The 17,044-nt window shown below is 43.7% G+C and overlaps 1 protein-coding gene across 1 annotated transcript in view; it reads left to right on the forward strand.

Annotated features, from left to right (window-relative positions):
- Nucleotides 1-17,044, forward strand: part of CCDC146 (coiled-coil domain containing 146) — a 206,088-nt gene that overhangs the window by 116,792 nt on the left and 72,252 nt on the right. Inside the window, exon 4 of the mRNA XM_002712021.5 lies at nt 2,819-3,028. Coding sequence (XP_002712067.2) covers nt 2,819-3,028 — 210 coding nt within the window. The remainder of the gene's footprint in view (nt 1-2,818; nt 3,029-17,044) is intronic.

Raw genomic sequence — 17,044 nt, forward strand, 5'->3', positions numbered from 1 at the left:
CTGTGGGGTCTCACAGAAGGCCCCCGGAGGGACTGCGTGTAAGACACCTGCAACTCTGCCAGCAGTGGGGGCGTGGGGGGCAGGGGACTGGGGTGTTTGTCCTGTAATCTCCACCCCTCATTGGTTAAGGATTGCCCTGGGGGGACATGAGCTCCTGGCATTTCAACCTGCTCCTTCCAGAAGCCAAACAAATCCCTGTGGTCAGGGACAGCCCTCAAGAAAGGGACCCAGGTCTGTGGGGTAACCAACCACCAAAGTCGCAGGTGGATGGGGGTGTTTGGTGGTGCGTGCTGTGGGATCCTCCTGCAGGACTCCTCTCGTCTTCTCACCTCGAGCTGTGGATTCTGTGGCAACCCTGGCTTATGTCTTCTGAGACAACTGTCTACTTCTCACCTCTTCCTGCTACCCCTGGCTACTCGCCTTGCCCAAGTCCAAGTCAGCAGCAGGTTGGAAGAACAGGTTTCCAGAGAACAGAGTGACAAGCTTTTAGAATGCCTGCTGAGTCGTTGGGAACCAAGGGGGCAGGGGAGTGAACAAACAAGGAGAAACCCTGTCCTATTGCTGGTCCTTAACTCACACACCCCTGTCTTCTGTCGCCACTTGCAGTTCTCAAGATAGGGTGATGTAGGGGCTGTAGATGGAAGAATCTAGAGTAACCTCTGCAATTACTTCTCACTGCTTAGCTGGGAGAAAGCCCCATGCAGGTTCAGGGCATGCTTCGGAGCTGCTTTGCAGATCAAGGCACACCGCAGGGCTTCCCGCCTTGTGGACAGCTCTTACCTAGAGCCCAGTGGGGCTTTGCAGGGTGCTCTGACTTCCCTTCCTCCTCCCCAGCCCACAGCTCAGCAGTGCAATGACAAAGAGCAATGCATGACCAAGGCTGTGTTGTTATTGCTTCCTGCTTCCATGCTATGTTGCAAAACCACTGCTTTCCTTCCTCTATATCTCACCTCCATTTCACTCCTTAGCTCTTGCTCTGGCTACCACGAATGCCTGCCACTCTCTCACTCCCACTGCCTGGAGGGAGAGAAAGGCACAATAGAGACCAGAATTGCGGGACTGAATCCAAATGAGTTCACCTCAGAAACCATGAGCTTCACTCCATTTTTCCATGAGCTTAATTTTTTTTTTAGTTTGAGAGAAATACAGAGAAAGACAGAAAGAGCACCCATCTGCTGGTTCCCTCCCTAAATTCTCACAATGGCCCGGGCTGGGCCCAGGCTGAAGCTAGAAGCCAGGAACTCAGTCCAGGTCTCCCACGTAGATGGCAGGGACCCGGTTATCTGAGCCATCACTGCTGCCTCCCAGGGTCTGCGTTGGCAGAAGCTGGAGTCTGGGGCCAGAGACAGAAAATCAAACCCAGGCGCTCTGATGGGGATGCTGGCATCTTAACCGATCCTCACTGCTAGGCCAAATGCCTGCCTCTCCATAAACTTTTTATGGTGCTCTCATGTCTCACGTACATGTGGACAAACTGCCATTTGATATCTGGCTGGGACCCTCACCAGCCTGCCTTCCTCTCTGTGGGAAAACAGGCGCTGGGGCTCAAGCCAATGCCTTTCCATTCCAAGAGTTGGTCCAATAACTTTGGATTTACAAAGGATGTTAGCTTTCAAGGAAACTGAGTTGCAAGGGAGTGGCTCCAGCTTCCATTAATGAGAATGATATGTGCTGGCGTTGCTTTAGCTGCTACTTTTGCTGCCTTGTTCCTGACACAGGCCTTGCAACACATGACAGCCCAATAAATGTCTTCCTAAATGCATGGAGCAGATGATGTGCTACAGCCGGGGGAACCAGGCAGAGCTGGTAACTGCAGTTGAGACAGGCCTGGTCCCAGTGTTGGGCGGCTCTGCAAATGGGCTGAAACCTGAAGGTTTCTCTCAGTGTGGAGCCTCGATAGGGCATACACAGCAAAAGAGAAAGCTGGCTTTCAAACAGGAAATGGCGAGGGCTTCCCCTGCGTAGGAGAGCGAGCTGATGTGGGGGTTTCTGAGAGAGATGAATCATGGTCACTGGGAAGGCTGAGCCTGCAATCTACATGAGCTCTGGGAGATGCTGGCCATTGCAGCCAGGCCAGTGCCTGTGGCCCTTCAGATCTGTTTCCACCAGATGCTTAGCCCCTTTCCCAAATGGGCGCAAGGCCAGAGAACGTAATGGCTCAGCTCATGGGAATCCCCCCCACTGTGAGTCGAGTCCAGCTCCAGCCAGGTGTTAAAGTTAGCCTTAGAAATTTGGAAAACCAATCGATGTCTGTGATTTTATGGGGACAGCTTTCTTCCTCATTCCCTAACTAAAGTACCATTAGAAAAGTTTCTTTGTTAGTTCTCCCAGGGGGAAAAAAGGATTTCCTAAAATCACATCAGAAAACCAGGGCTGCTGAGGAGGTTCTGGGGTGGGGAGGTTGAGGGGAAACCTGTGGTCTCATCACCTTCCCCCTACCTTGCGAGTCATGATTATTCTTCAAAGTGAAAATCGCATGTTCCCATTGAATCTAATCCTTTCTCGGCCATTTCCCACTGTCTGGACCTGGACATCGGGGATAGCACTTGCTGCCTGGTGTTCCAGCCACCTGTTGCCATCTGTCCCTCTCAGCTACATGTGAGCCAACATGGTGAGGCCAGGATCTGACCCTCATCCATCTTCAACCCCTAAGCATCTCACTTGGCAGTAAAACATCACCCAGTTGGACTGGACCCTGGAGCGGGGAGCAGCTGTGGACATGGTCCCTGTCCTCCTTGCTGGGTCCCTGCAGGGGCCACCAAGTGTGCTGAGGGTGCACACTTGTCACCATGCACATCCCTGTCTTCCCATAACCCAGCTCGCAGGAGTCCGAGGTCCGGCTGCTGCAGAACGCCAAGCGGTTCACCGAGCAAATCCAGCAGCAGCAGTTCCACCTGCAGCAAGCGGACAACTTTCCGGAAGCGTTCTCCACAGAGGTGTCCAAAATGAGAGAACAGCTGCTCAAGTATCAAAACGAGTTCAACGCTGTGAAGGAAAGAGAGTTCCACAATCAGTACAGGTTGAAAAGGTGAGTGCAGGGGTGGGATTAAGATAATGGAGTAGGGAGGGAGCTTGCTGCTCTAGTCTAGGAGAAGAGAGTTTAAAGAAAGTGTAGAGAGTGCAGTCTCAGGGAAGAGTTAGGGAGAAAACAGCAGGGGAAACTCTATGCAAATTGGAGGGACACAGTGGACCTACACGGAGGACAGGACATGCACAACTCAGGACTCCAGCAGCCGAGAGCCTCTGTACCAGCATTGGAGAGTGAAGCAAGGCAATACTGCAGCAGCCCAAGCCACTGGCGAAAAAGCTGCAGGAAGAGCCTAGAGGGAGTCCAGCTTGGAGCCCCGTAGGGGATAGTGTACCTGCCAAACTAGAGGAGAAAAAAGAAAGGGGGAGACATGTTTCTCTCTCCCCAGTTACCCTACAACTCTGTCCTGTAACAAACTGATAGAGAGCAGGTGCCATTATGGACATACACAGCAGCTCCACCAGCTCATATCCGCATGCAGCAACCAGCCAAGCGGAGACTTCTAATCTGGTGGGGAGAACATACGGGGCTGGGTGCTCATGATTGGGAAGCTTGTGTGCCAAGACTGTGAAAACACTGAGGCCATGTGGGAAGACTGGGGGTGTGGCTAGGACTTTGGGCAGTCACTGTGCGAGGCTCCACATGATCTGGGCTCCCTGGTTACCTAGCGAGGGACATTGCTGGGGAATCTGAGGCTACACTGAGGACTGCACAGTGTGATCTTGTGGTAGTATGGATGAATAATATATGCATTGGGGCTAGCACCCAGGCACTGGTCTCCTTTGAGGAGAGAGGCTCAGCTGAGTCTGCACCAACAGAGAAGAACAAACCTCCCCTCTGATTAAAAAAAAAAAATACCATGCCAAACCTGCCTCTGTCACCTCAGACACACCTTTCGCCCTGGAGCACTCCTTCGCCAAACCCACCCCAAACCTCTAGATATTCCCTGAAAGCAGACAGTCCACTAATCCACACATAGTACAAAGATAAAAGCTGCCACCGCAAAAAAAGAATAAACCAATGAGTATCTCCACAAATGCCACATAAGAAATGCACCAATTCAGAAACAAGAATAAGGAAGACAATATGATACCCCCAAAAGAACACAACACTTCAGTACTAGATTGTGAAGATGATGAGATTGAAGAAATGCCAGCAATGGAATTCAAAAAATTGATCATAGGATTACTTAGAAGTAATCACAAGCAAATACACAAACTAATGGAATCCGTACATGACATGAAAGAAAATTTCTCCCACAAAATTGAGATCTCAAAGAGAAATCAGGGCCCAGCACTGTGGCATAGCAGGTAAGGCAGCCTCCTGTAGTGCCGGCATCCCATATGGGCGCCGGTTCAAGTCGCAGCTGATGCACTTCCAATCTGACTCTCTGCTAAGGCCTTGGTACACAGTAGAAAATGTCCCAAGTCCTTGGGCCCCTGCACTTGCATGGGAGACCTGAAAGAGGCTTCTGGCTCCTGGCACTGGATCAGTGGAACTCTGGTCACTGCAGCCAATTGGGGAGTGAACCAGTGGTTGGAAGATTCTCTCTCTCTCTCTCTATGTCTCTCATTATCTCTTTGTGTAACTCTGACTTTCAAATAATAAAATCTTTAAAAAAGGGAAAAATCAAAATGAAATTTTGGAAATGAAGAGTTCAATAGAACAAATAAAAAATACATTGAAAAGCCTTAACAGGCCGGCACCGCGGCTCACTAGGCTAATCCTCCGCCTTGCGGCGCCGGCACACCGGGTTCTAGTCCCGGTCGGGGCGCCGGATTCTGTCCCGGTTGCCCCTCTTCCAGGCCAGCCCTCTGCTGTGGCCAGGGAGTGCAGTGGAGGATGGCCCAGGTGCTTGGGCCCTGCACCCCATGGGAGACCAGGAAAAGCACCTGGCTCCTGGCTCCTGCCATCGGATCAGCGCGGTGCGCCGGCCGCAGCGCGCCGGCCGCGGCGGCCATTGGAGGGTGAACCAACGGCAAAGGAAGACCTTTCTCTCTGTCTCTCTCTCTCACTGTCCACTCTGCCTGTCAAAAAAAAAAAAAAAAGCCTTAACAACAGAATCAGTGAAGCAGAAGAAATAATGTCTGACTTAGAAGACAAAGCACAGGAAATTATACTGTCAGACCAAACACAAGAAGAGTAAGTTAGAAAACTAAACACTTGGGGATCTACATGATACTATCAAACAACCCAACATACAGTTCTAGGAGTTCCTGAAGGCACAGAAAGAGAATGGATTAGAAGGCCTTTTTAGTGAAATAATAACAGGAAACTTTCCTAATTTGAATAAAGAATGGGACATCCAAGTACAGGGAGTGCATAGAACTCCTAATAGACATGACCAGGAAAGATATCGACCATGACACATTATAATCAAACTCTCCACAGTAAAATGTAAGAAAAGATTCTAAAATGTGCATGAGATAAACACCAGATTACTTTCAAAGAATCTCCAATTAGGCTCATAGTGGACTTCTCATCAGAAACCCTACAGGCTAGGAGAGAATGGCAAGATACAGTCCAAGTCTTAAGAGAAAAGAACTGTCAACCCAGAATACGATACCCTGCATAGCTCTCATTTATGAATGAAAGTGAAATAAAAACCTTCCATGACAAAGAGATATTGAAAGAATTTGCCACCACCATTCCAGCCCTGCAGAAGATGCTTAAGGATATGCTGTACATAGAAACACGGTCATCACTATGAAAGAAGGTAAAGGAAGGAAATCTCCCAGTAAAAGTGCAAAGGATATCCAAAGTAAAAAATAGGAATATTTATGGGAAAATGGCAGGGCAAAGTCATTATTTATCAATAGTCACCGTGAATGTAAATGGCCTCAACTTTCCAGTTAAAAGACACAGACTGGCTGAATGGATTAAAAACAAAACCCATCTATTCACTGTCTACAAGAAACATATCTCACCAACAAAGATGCACACAGGCTGAAAGTGAAAGGATGGAAAAGGGTAGTGCATGCTAACAGAAAACAAAAAAAGAGCTGGTGTAGCCATCCTAACATAAGAAAAAATAGACTTAAACACAAAATCTGTTAAAAGTGGCAGAGAAGGGCCCTATATAATGATTAAGGGATCAATTCAACAGGAAGACGTAAATATAATGCACTTAATTACAGGGCACCTGGCTAATTAAAAGAAAGGGTGATTTAAAGGGAGACATAGACTCCAATACAATAGTAATAGGGGTTCCAATACCCCACTTTCAGCAATCAACAGATCAACCAGACTGAAGATCAAGAGTTAATCAACACTGTAGACCGAATGGACCTAGTAGACATCTACAGAACTTTTCAACCTACATGCAGAATACACATTCTTCTCAGCACTGCATGGAACTTTCTCTAGGATTTACCACATGCTAGGCCATAAAGCACATCCTGGCAAATTCAAAAAAGTTGAAATCATACCATGCATCTTGTCTGATCACAGTGGAATGAAGCTGGAAATCAGCAACTTAGAAATCTCTAGAGTATATGCAAACACATGGAGACTGAACTACATGCTCCTGAATGAACACTGAGTAATAGAAGAAATCAAAAGGGAAATCAAAAACCAGACAAGGATGCCCACTCTCAACATTGCTATTCAGTATGGTCCTAGAAGTTTTAGCTAGAGCCGTTAGGCAAGAAAAAGAAATCAAGAAGGGACCAACGCTGTAGCACAGTGGGTTAAAGCCCTGGCCTCTCTCTGTAACTCTTTCAAATAAATAAAATGAAAATCTTAAAGAAAAAATCAAGGGGACACAAATTGGGAAAGAGGAGTCAAACTATACCTATTTGCAGACCACATGATTCTATATATAGGGGATCCAAAAGACTCCACTAAGAAACTATTGGAACTCAGAGAAAAGTTTGGTAAAATAACAAGATATAAAATCAATACTCAAAAATCAGTAGCCTTTGTATAGATAGTGTCTCAGATGAGAAAGAAATTCTAAGATCTATCCCAAGTGCTATAAAAAAATCAAGTACCTTGGAATAAATTTAACCCAGGATGTCAAAGATCTCTACAATGAGAATTACAAAACATTAAAGAAATAGAAGATACAAAAAATGGAAAAATCTACGTTCATGGATTGGAAGAAGCAATATCATCAAAATGTCCATTCTTCCAAAAGCAGTTTAGAGATTCAGTGCAGTATCGATCAAAATTCCACAGACAGATACAGAAAAAATGATGCTGAAATTTATACAGAAACACAGAAGACCCCAAGTAGCTAAAGCAGTATTATACAAAAAAAAAAAATCAAAGCTGGAGGCATCACAATATCAGATTTCAAGATATGCTGCAAGGCAGTTATAATCAAAACAGCCTGCTACTGGTACAAAAACAGATGGATAGACCAATAAAACAGAACAGAAATGCCAGAAATAAATCCAAGCATCTACAGCCAACTTATATTTGACCATGGAGCTAAAACCAATCCCTGGAGCAAGGACAGTCTCTTCAACAGATGGTTCTGGGTAAACTGGATTTCCACATGCAGAAGTATGAAGCAGGACCCCTACCTTACACCTTACACAAAAATCCAGTTAAAATGGATTAAAGACCTAAATCTATGACCTGATACCATCAAATTATTTGAAAACATTGGGGAAACCATGTAAGATACTGGCACTGGCAGAGTTCTTGGAAAAGAAACCAGAGGCACAGGCAATCAAAGCCAAAATTAACAACTGGGATTATATCAAATTGAGAAGCTTCTATACTGCAAAAGAACCATTCAGGAAAGTGAAGTGGCAAGCAACAGGGTGGGAGAAATTATTTGCAAACTATGCAACTGATAAAGGATTAATAACCAGAATCTACAAAGAGATCAAGAAACTCCACAACAACAACAAGACAAACAACCCAGTTAAGAAATGTGCAGAGGTCTTAAACAGACATTTTTAAAGAGGATATCCAAATGGACAGCAGACACATTTAAAAATGTTCAGCATCACCACAATGAGGTTTCAGCTCACCCAAGTTAGAATGGCTTTCATACAGAAATCAACAAACAACAAATGCCGGCAAGGATATGGGGTAAAATGTACCCTAATCCACTGTTGGTGGGAATGAAAACTGGTAAAGCCACTATGGAAGACAGTCTGAAGATACCTCAGAAATCTGAATATAGACCCTACAATATGACCAGCCATCCCACTCCTGGGAATTTACCCAAGGAAAATGAAATCAGCAAATAGTTACCTGCACCCCCTTGTTTATTGCAGCTCAATTCACAATAGCTAAGACATGGAATCAACCTAAATGCCCATCATCTGAAGACTGAATAAAGAAATGATGGGATATGTACACCGTGGAATACCACACAGTGGTAAAATAAAATGAAATCCATTCATTTGCAACAAAATGGATGAATCTGGAAAACATCATACTTAGCGTAATGAGCCAGTCCCAAGTTCAAATACCATATGTTCTCCCTGACCTGTGAGAACTAATAGAGCACCTAAAAGGCAATCTGTAGAAGTGAAATTGACACTTTGAGAATCAATGACTTGAATAGCCCTTGTCTGGACTGTTGAACAGTTTTTTTTTCTCCATACTATTTGTTGAACTCTTAATATAAAGTTAATCATATGTGTATAAAGTCAATTGAAAATAGGTCCCAGTAAAAAAATGTAAGTGGGAGAGAGACCCCAGTGGAAAGAAGTGGTCATCAAAGAAGGATGTACTTTTCTCTGAAGGGAGGAGAGAACTTTCACTTTGCTTATAGCCTTGTCTAAATACTGACAGAGACTGTGGATTCAAAAGGCTTTTGGTAGCTCTTGTCAAGAGCCTCAGGTGATCACTGACATCATACATAAGAGTGTTAATTGTTAAATTAACAACAGGAGTCACTGTGCACTAACTTCCCATGCAGGACTTCTGTCCTCAATGAGTTGTATTATGAGAGTTAACTATAAAACTTGTTTTCAAACAGTTTTTCTGTGTGTGTGTGTGTGCGCACACACACACGCACACATGCATGCACAAATTTTTGAAATCTTTACTTAGTATAGAGTTGGTCTTCTACATATAAAGTTAATTGAAAACCTTAATGGAGAATGGGACTGGGAATGGGAGAGGGAGGAGGCGGAGGGGTGGCAGTGGAGGTGGAAGGACGGGTATGATGGGAAGAATCACTATATTCCTAAAGTTGTACTTAATGAAATTTGTACTCATTAAATAAAATGTTTCTTTTGGGAGGAAAAAAGGTGGGTGCACGATTCTCTTGAGCCCACTGCCAACTAAGCTGTTTTCCCGTCAGCACAATGAGAACAATTTGAGTACGTTGGGAAGTCTCTTTAGGTACAGGGATTCCACAGTAGCCACGTGGTAACAATTACAGGTCTAGTTCTTGCTGTGGGTTCCCCAGAATGGATGCTCCTTGAATAAGAGAGTTACATAACTTTTGGGAAAAGAAAAATCTCAGGTGATGGAGATCCCTACGATATTTCTTTGTTGTTGTTTGTTGTTGCTGCATGTCAGGAAATCCAGAAGGCTTGGGAGCTACAGCCAGAGTACAGCTTGGCTCTGAATGTGGCCACTTACTCTTCCTATCCTTTTTTTTTAACATTTATTTTATTTATTTGATAGGCAGAGTTTAGAGAGCAGGAGAGAGAGACAGAGAAATTTTCCATCCTCCGATTCACTCTCCAAATGGCTGCAACCGTCTGGGCTGGGCCAGCCCAGCCCATAGTCAGGAGCTTCTTCCAGGTCTCCCACATGAGTGCAGGGGCCGAAGGACTTGGGCCATCTTCAGCTGCTTTTTCAGGCACTTTAGCAGGGAGCTGGATCAGAATTGGAACATCTGGGACTCAAACTGGTGCCCATTTGGGATGCTGGCATTACAGGTTGTGGCTTAAGCCACTACACCACAGCACTGGCCCATACTCTTCCTATTCTGGGTAGCACATGACATTTTCTCCCCACATGCACTTCCCAAGCAAGTATCCATGAGCTAAGGGTCACATCCCGCTCACTGCCGTCTTCTAAGAAGTACAACCACAGTGGGGACTACATAGTCAACCCTCATGTGTTGCTGAACTATTCCTTAGCATGGAGAACAGAGGTTGTACCATTTGGGGTCTAACACATTTCCTTCTCCAAATCTAGGGGAGGTCATTTAGTGAATTGAAGCAGGCACTCATTGCTAAAGGGGCAAATACTGCTTCTGAACTCCCCTCTACCATCCCTCCTATGTGGAAGCCAGGGAGCCTTAGCTCAGCAAGATGCATTGTGTAGATTGAATTTCAAAATGATTGCATTTCAGGTTTTGTGCTGTGTGCTATGCCTGGGTGCTGGAGAGAAAGCCAAACCATCTCTCCTAGGACTTGTGACCATTTAAGGTGGCAGAATGTTCCCCGGCTATTTTTAAGAGAAGGTAGAATCTGAGAATGCAAATGTAATTCAGTCTTACCTGGAGATAAGCAAAATAACTTGAGTGGTCACCCAAAGATCACGTGAGCCCTGGGTTGTGAATCCTCTCTGTGGGATCTCCTTTTTCCAAACCAAAAGAGACAAAGAAGACCAATTTAACCAAGAGAATTTTTTTCTGGAGGAAAAAATTGGAGGGCTTTTTGTCTTTCGATCTAAACTGGCCTCAGCCTGGCCAGGGAGACCTATAAAAAGACAGCTTAGCTATTTCTGTGCTCTGTAAGCGCTCTTTCAGTTGAGAAAATAATGAATTTAAAACAATTGGTGGTTGTTCATTAGTCTTGAAAATATGAATGCTTGACATTTCCAAGAAAGGCTAAGAGGAACATAAATCAGTTGATTATTTAAATTGTTTAAAGTTTCCAAGTATTGCTGCCAAGAAAGAACAAAAAAAAAAGTTCTTGCCTTTTAGGTGTAGATGGGCAAATTGTTCACTGAGCTACTTGACATAGGAAGGAGATAGTTCTCAGTGACCCACAGGAAACACACACATTTGAAATGCACATTTGCACAGGTGTTTAAGCTGTCTTCTTTAATTTGTAGTGTACAGCACTTTAGTTCAAGCAGCTTCCCTGGCATGCTCAAACATTAGCACCTCACCAGTTCACTCACTCAATTTCATACAACCAATGGCAATAGGAAGAGAAATACCAGGAAAGAAGTACAGGCTGTGCATCTCATTGGCATCACATATTTAGTATGACATGGTACAGAAACAGATTCACTTAACAGTCCCCCCCAACCAGGAAAAAAAAAAGTAGCTATTTCCATGCCCACATAATAAGCTAAGCCAGTGAGAGGAAACTATTCATTGGAATATACAGATGATATTTGTCAGGCCAGTGCAACAAACTCTCATTTTGTTCAGTGTCTAAATAATAGAAGCCCAAATAACATCTTTAGGAACCTCTGAATCATTGGCAATTACTAAGAACAATGTATTGTTCAAATACCCCAGACAAGGGATTTTCCTCTTTGATTTGGTTGTTTTCCTATAATATAAAGTCTTAAATGATGCTGATGGAAAGTGTGATTGTAAGGTTGGTTAATAATTAAATCTATATTATAATACTTTTACTTTTGGATTAGTATCCATTGATATCTTGGTAAATGCACAGTTCAAGAAAGAGTATGTAACCTGTTTAAATGGGTCAATTAAATACATTAGAAATAATGAAGTAGCTAAACACTGTGGGGAACTCACTTTTCAAATACAGTTAAAGTAGTTCTGTTTTCCCAGTGCTGTCTCTGAAAAGATTTCCCCGCATTCTCTTCGACCTTTTCCTTGCCTTGATACTGTCACCATTTCAGGCTAGCGTTCTTTCTACCAATTCCTAAAATCTGGACAGCAAATACAGTGTGTGTCTCATGCTAAATCTGACACTTTCTGATGGGTCGTGGTCAGCTAGGGAAGCAAGTCCATGGTCACTTAGCACAGTGAGTCACGGTGTAGACTTGGAGAGTAGGGACACTCAGGGCTGTCCAAATGTGACCGTGACCTCAGAGACTGTCCACTCTCTTGTAGCTGGTCCCCAGTTCCCTGCTGTTGCTGGTACAGGGTTACTAGTGAGCTGTTTTCCATCCTGGGTTCAAGAAAGCAGAGCTGGAACCAAGCAGCCAACAGATCCGGTGAGGAAGGCTGTTTCTAGCAATGCACCTGGAGTTCTACAAAGTCAGAATGTCAGAGCAGTCAGGCTTAGTAGTAGGTAGAAATCACAGCAGGTTCCAATTTTACCTTCTAAGCTTGTTTTTTAGTCTTCTCTTGCTCCCCTTGCATGGGTGGGGAAACTTTTTGTTTTTTTTTTTTTTTTTGCCATCTGGACACATATAACGTCATTCATGGGCCATACAAAATCATCAACTGAAAAATTAGCCTGCTGTAGATTTATTGAAGCTCAAGTCCCAACTGTGGTTGCCTTGGCAGGGCCCAGACCAAATGATCATGTGGGCCTCATATGGCCCATGGACCAGACGTTCCCCAACTAGTGTAAGCTGCGTCTTAGCAGAACAAGCTTAGAGCAGATTGCTCAGAGGATTGGCCTCAAGCCACCGAAAGGGAAACCCCTGAGATACTCATGGCAAAGGCAGATCCAGCCCCAAACCGAAAGACTGATTTCTGCACAAGCTCTAACCTCCCAACCCAAAGTGACATTTGCATTTTCTACAAGCTTGTTCCTTGAGTCCTACTTCCTCTCTCCTGTAAGAGCTGTTGGTGCCAAAGCTGGTTCTCAGCCCAGTCACCTGGGTCTTCTCTCGGGGCCCACCAGTCCGATCCTAGGAATACCCAGGACAGGGAGCTGAGAGCCTCCCCCAGCGGCCCACTGCGGCTGGGGAGCTCCCACTCTGAGCAGGTTATTGGGTTGGTTCAGAAACCTGCCTTTACACGACTCCCACCCATTCATTCTCTTCCTACTCCTGCTCCATGACGACGAGTGGTGGCTCCCACACGTAGCTTCCTGCCTCACCCCTTCCTCCCCAACAGCCAAAACCCTTGGAGACATGGCTTCAGTTGGGGCTGTTTTGTTGCAGAAAAGAGGTAAATCCAAAAGTGCTTCGACTTTGAAAAATATCTGAGTGCCTGGTTTCAAATCTTGGCTATTTCTGTTCCAAGCTTCCTGCTAATGCATATTCCAGGAGGCAGCAGGTGATGACGCAAGCGGCTGGGTCCCATCCACCCATGTGGTAGACCGGGATTGTCCCAGCTTTGGCCTGTCCCAGTACCAGCTGTTGTGGACATTTGAGAAGTGAACCAGCTGATGAGTGATTTCTGTCTATTACTCTACTTTTCAAATACAATTTTTAAAAATGTTTTAAAAAGTTAATGTGAGTTTAAAAAGCTAGGAGTTAATGTATAAGGGTACTTCAACAAGTTTGTAGAAACCTGAAATTAGAAGAAATTTATTTTCATGCAGAAAAATTAAAATCTATGTGTAATTTTTCATAGTACTCATTTTCCATGAACTTTTTTTTCTTTTGACAGGCAGAGTGGACAGTGAGAGAGACAGACAGAGAGAAAGGTCTTCCTTTGCCGTTGGTTCACACTCCAATGGCCGCTGCAGCCGGCGTGCTGCGGCCGGCGCACCGCGCTGATCTGATGGCAGGAGCCAGGTACTTATCCTGGTCTCCCATGGGGTGCAGGGCCCAAGCACTTGGGCCATCCTCCACTGCACTCCCTGGCCGCAGCAGAGAGCTGGCCTGGAAGAGGGGCAACCGGGACAGAATCCGGCGCCCCGACCGGGACTAGAACCTGGTGTGCCGGCGCCGCAAGGCAGAGGATTAGCCTAGTGAGCCGCAGCGCCGGCCTCCATGAACTTTTAAGGACCCCTTGTATGCATAGATCGCAAAATTTCTTGCACAAAAATAAGCTTATGTTTTAATTCTATTTTTCCAGAATGTTTTTTAAATTACTCAGGTTCAAGAAGCCCATACAAAAGCTGTTTTTGCTCTAGTAATGCCATGTATAAATGATAGTACCAAACGAAAAAAATAATTCACAAAGATTTATTACATCATTACTTATAAAAGTGAAAGGTTGAACTTCCATAGCCTTGGAAACTCATGACTGGTGCATAGGGAGATTACTGATGCCATAAACAGGAGTGTCAATTTGTAAAGTCAACAACAGGAGTCACTGTGCACTTACTCCTCATGTAGGATCTCTGTCCTTAATGTGCTGTACATTGAGATTTAATGCTATAACAAGTACTCAAACAGTATATTTCACTTTGTGTTTCTATGGGGGTGCAAACTGTTGAAATCTTTACTTAATGTATACTAAACTGATCTTCTGTTAAAAAAAAAAAAAGAAATTATCAACTCCCAACTTGACTCTCACTGGGATTAAACATGACAATAGGTCTGATCTGATTTCATCATCATTAAAAAAATCATCTATTATTTTTCACTTTATGTTTCTGTGTGGGAGCAAACTGTTGAAATCTTTACTTAATGTATGCTAAACTGATCTTCTGTATATAAAGAGAATCGAAAATGAATCTTGATGTGAATGGAAGGGGAGAGGGAGTGGGAAAGGGGAGGGTTGTGGGTGGGAGGGAAGTTATGGGGGGGGAAGCCATTGTAATCCATAAGCCGTACTTTGGAAATTTATATTCATTAAATAAAAGTTAAAAAAAAGTGAAAGGTTGAAAGCAAATTTGTATTCTTTTAGAATAGTGGAATATTGGGGGGGGGGGGAGAAGACATTCCAGGGGCACTGATTACTAAGAAGCCCTGGAGGCAGAGGAGGGTCTGCCTATCAACTTAGCCTTTGCTATGTGGCCTTGGAAAAGTTGCTGAAGTTCTGTTTCTTTAGTGACAAATGGAGATACCAATGCCTACCCAAGGTGACTGTGAAGTTCACAGATGACGCGTGTAAGGTGTCAGTTGTTCAGTAGGCTTAGCGTATGATAGAGCATTCAGGATTGTTTCACTATGGCACATCCACCCATAGAGAACCCTGAAAATAGCTATTCAGTTACTCATTATGACGTCTACTTAGCCACTTTAGAAAATAATTGTTAGGTAGAAGTCAGATTCAACCACCACACCTTTAATATAATTTTATTAAAAGATATGGGGAAATAAAAGTGATCAACCATCATCTGATATAATTAGGATATTTCTATAAATAGAAAAAAATACACATCTTTTGAAGGAAATACAAGTCAACCAGCATTTCTCAGTTAAAACGAAAATGCAAGCTAGAAATGTAGTTTAAAATGTCCTAAAGAACTGAGTACACTGTGTGTGTTTGAAGAAAAGGTCATCTTCTGTCTGCTTAAAGACAGGGTGCTAAGTCCTATGCTTGTGGAACAGCTTCATGTGACCATTTTGAACCTCAAGTGGGCTTTGGAACCAAGTGATGGCAACACATTACCGCCCCCTGGTGGCCACATGCTGTGGTATAGAATCAATACCGGGGATGTAAGCTACTGCCGAGCTATGTGCAAGCGCTAAAAACTGAAAACTTTGCATAAATCAGCGCTAACTTGTGATCTGGGACACTGACCTATCTTAAAGTCCATGTGACACATACTTAATACACTAGCACTAGTCTACATGACTGTGAATAAAATTTCATACAAATGAAGTCTGGTGAGCCCACAGCTTTAGTTCCATGTCCCCAGACCTGCAGGCTGGTGGGATCTGCTTAACAGCGAGTGGAATAACACTCCACACATCCTCAATTTCTATTCCGTAGCTGAATCTTGTATTTTATAAAGTCTGTGTTGATCACATTTGGAAAAGCTTATGACTTTTTTGATACTTACTCAACAGCCATTTAATACAGAATGAAAAGAAAAGTAGAAAATTATTTCTCTTTGAAGTCTTCAGGAAGTCTAGTAGACAAAATGGAGTTCAAAATAAGATTACTGGGAGAAGAAAATAAACAAGCAGTTTTATCCAACTGGTGATTATTTATTTTGTTTAGAACATTCAAGCCAACTCTATTTGAAGCAATTTCCAAAATCTCATTTTTAACAATGTGTCTTCTCATCCTAACAGTTAAAATAAAAATGTGGGGTTTTTTGTATGCTCATCAACACAACAAGTGAAAGGAACCATATGTTTCTATTTACTTTGGGTACTGCCTACTATTATTTCTTTTTAAAACGAAACAAAAAAAAAAAAACCTATTTATTGAAAAGGCAGAGTGACAAATTTTCCACCCACTGGTTCATTAATCAAATGGCTGCAATGGCTGGGGCTGGACCAGGCCAAAACCAGGAGCCCAGAACTCCATCTGGGTCTCCAAGGTGGGTTCAGTTGCCTGAGTACTTGGGCCATCCTCCATTGCTCTCCCAGGTGCATTAGCAGGAAACTGGGTCAGAAATAGAGCAACCATGACCTGAACACATGCTCCCACATGGGATGCTGGTGTCGCAAGTGGCAGCTTGACATGATGTGCCACAGTGTTGTCCCTATACACTATTTTTTTTGTTACTCTGGTATTTTTTTGTGTAGATGTCAATTATATTTAACTGATCAATGATGTGTTTGATTTGCCTATGTCATTCCTGATTTTCTGCCTGCTGAATCTGTCCATTTTTTAAAACTTTTATTTAATATAAATTTCCAAAGTACAAAGGTTGAATTATAGTGGCTTTTTCCCCCTATAACCTCCCTCCCACCCGCAACCATCCCAACTCCCACTCCCTCTCCCATCCCATTCACATAAAGATTCATTTTCAATATCTTTATATACAGAAGATCCATTTAGTATATACTAAGTAAAGATTTCAGCAGTTTGCACCCACACAGACACACAAAGTATAAATTACTGCTTGAGAATTAGTTATAGCATTAATTCACATTGTACAACACATTAAGGACAGAGATCCTACGGGGGAGTAAGCACACAGTGACTCCTGTTGTTGACTTAACAATTGACACTCTTGTTTATGGCGTCAGTAATCACCCAAGGCTCTTGTCATGAGCTGCCAAAGCTATGGAAGCCCCCTGAGTTCACCAACTCCGATCTTATTTTCTGTCCATTTCTGATACTGAAATATTGAAATCTCCAAGTTATATGCCTGATTCACACGTGAGCATTTTTCCTTACAATTTTATCAGTTT

Source organism: Oryctolagus cuniculus, chromosome 3 (assembly GCF_964237555.1).
Source record: "Oryctolagus cuniculus chromosome 3, mOryCun1.1, whole genome shotgun sequence".
Classification (NCBI taxonomy): Eukaryota; Metazoa; Chordata; class Mammalia; order Lagomorpha; family Leporidae; genus Oryctolagus; species Oryctolagus cuniculus.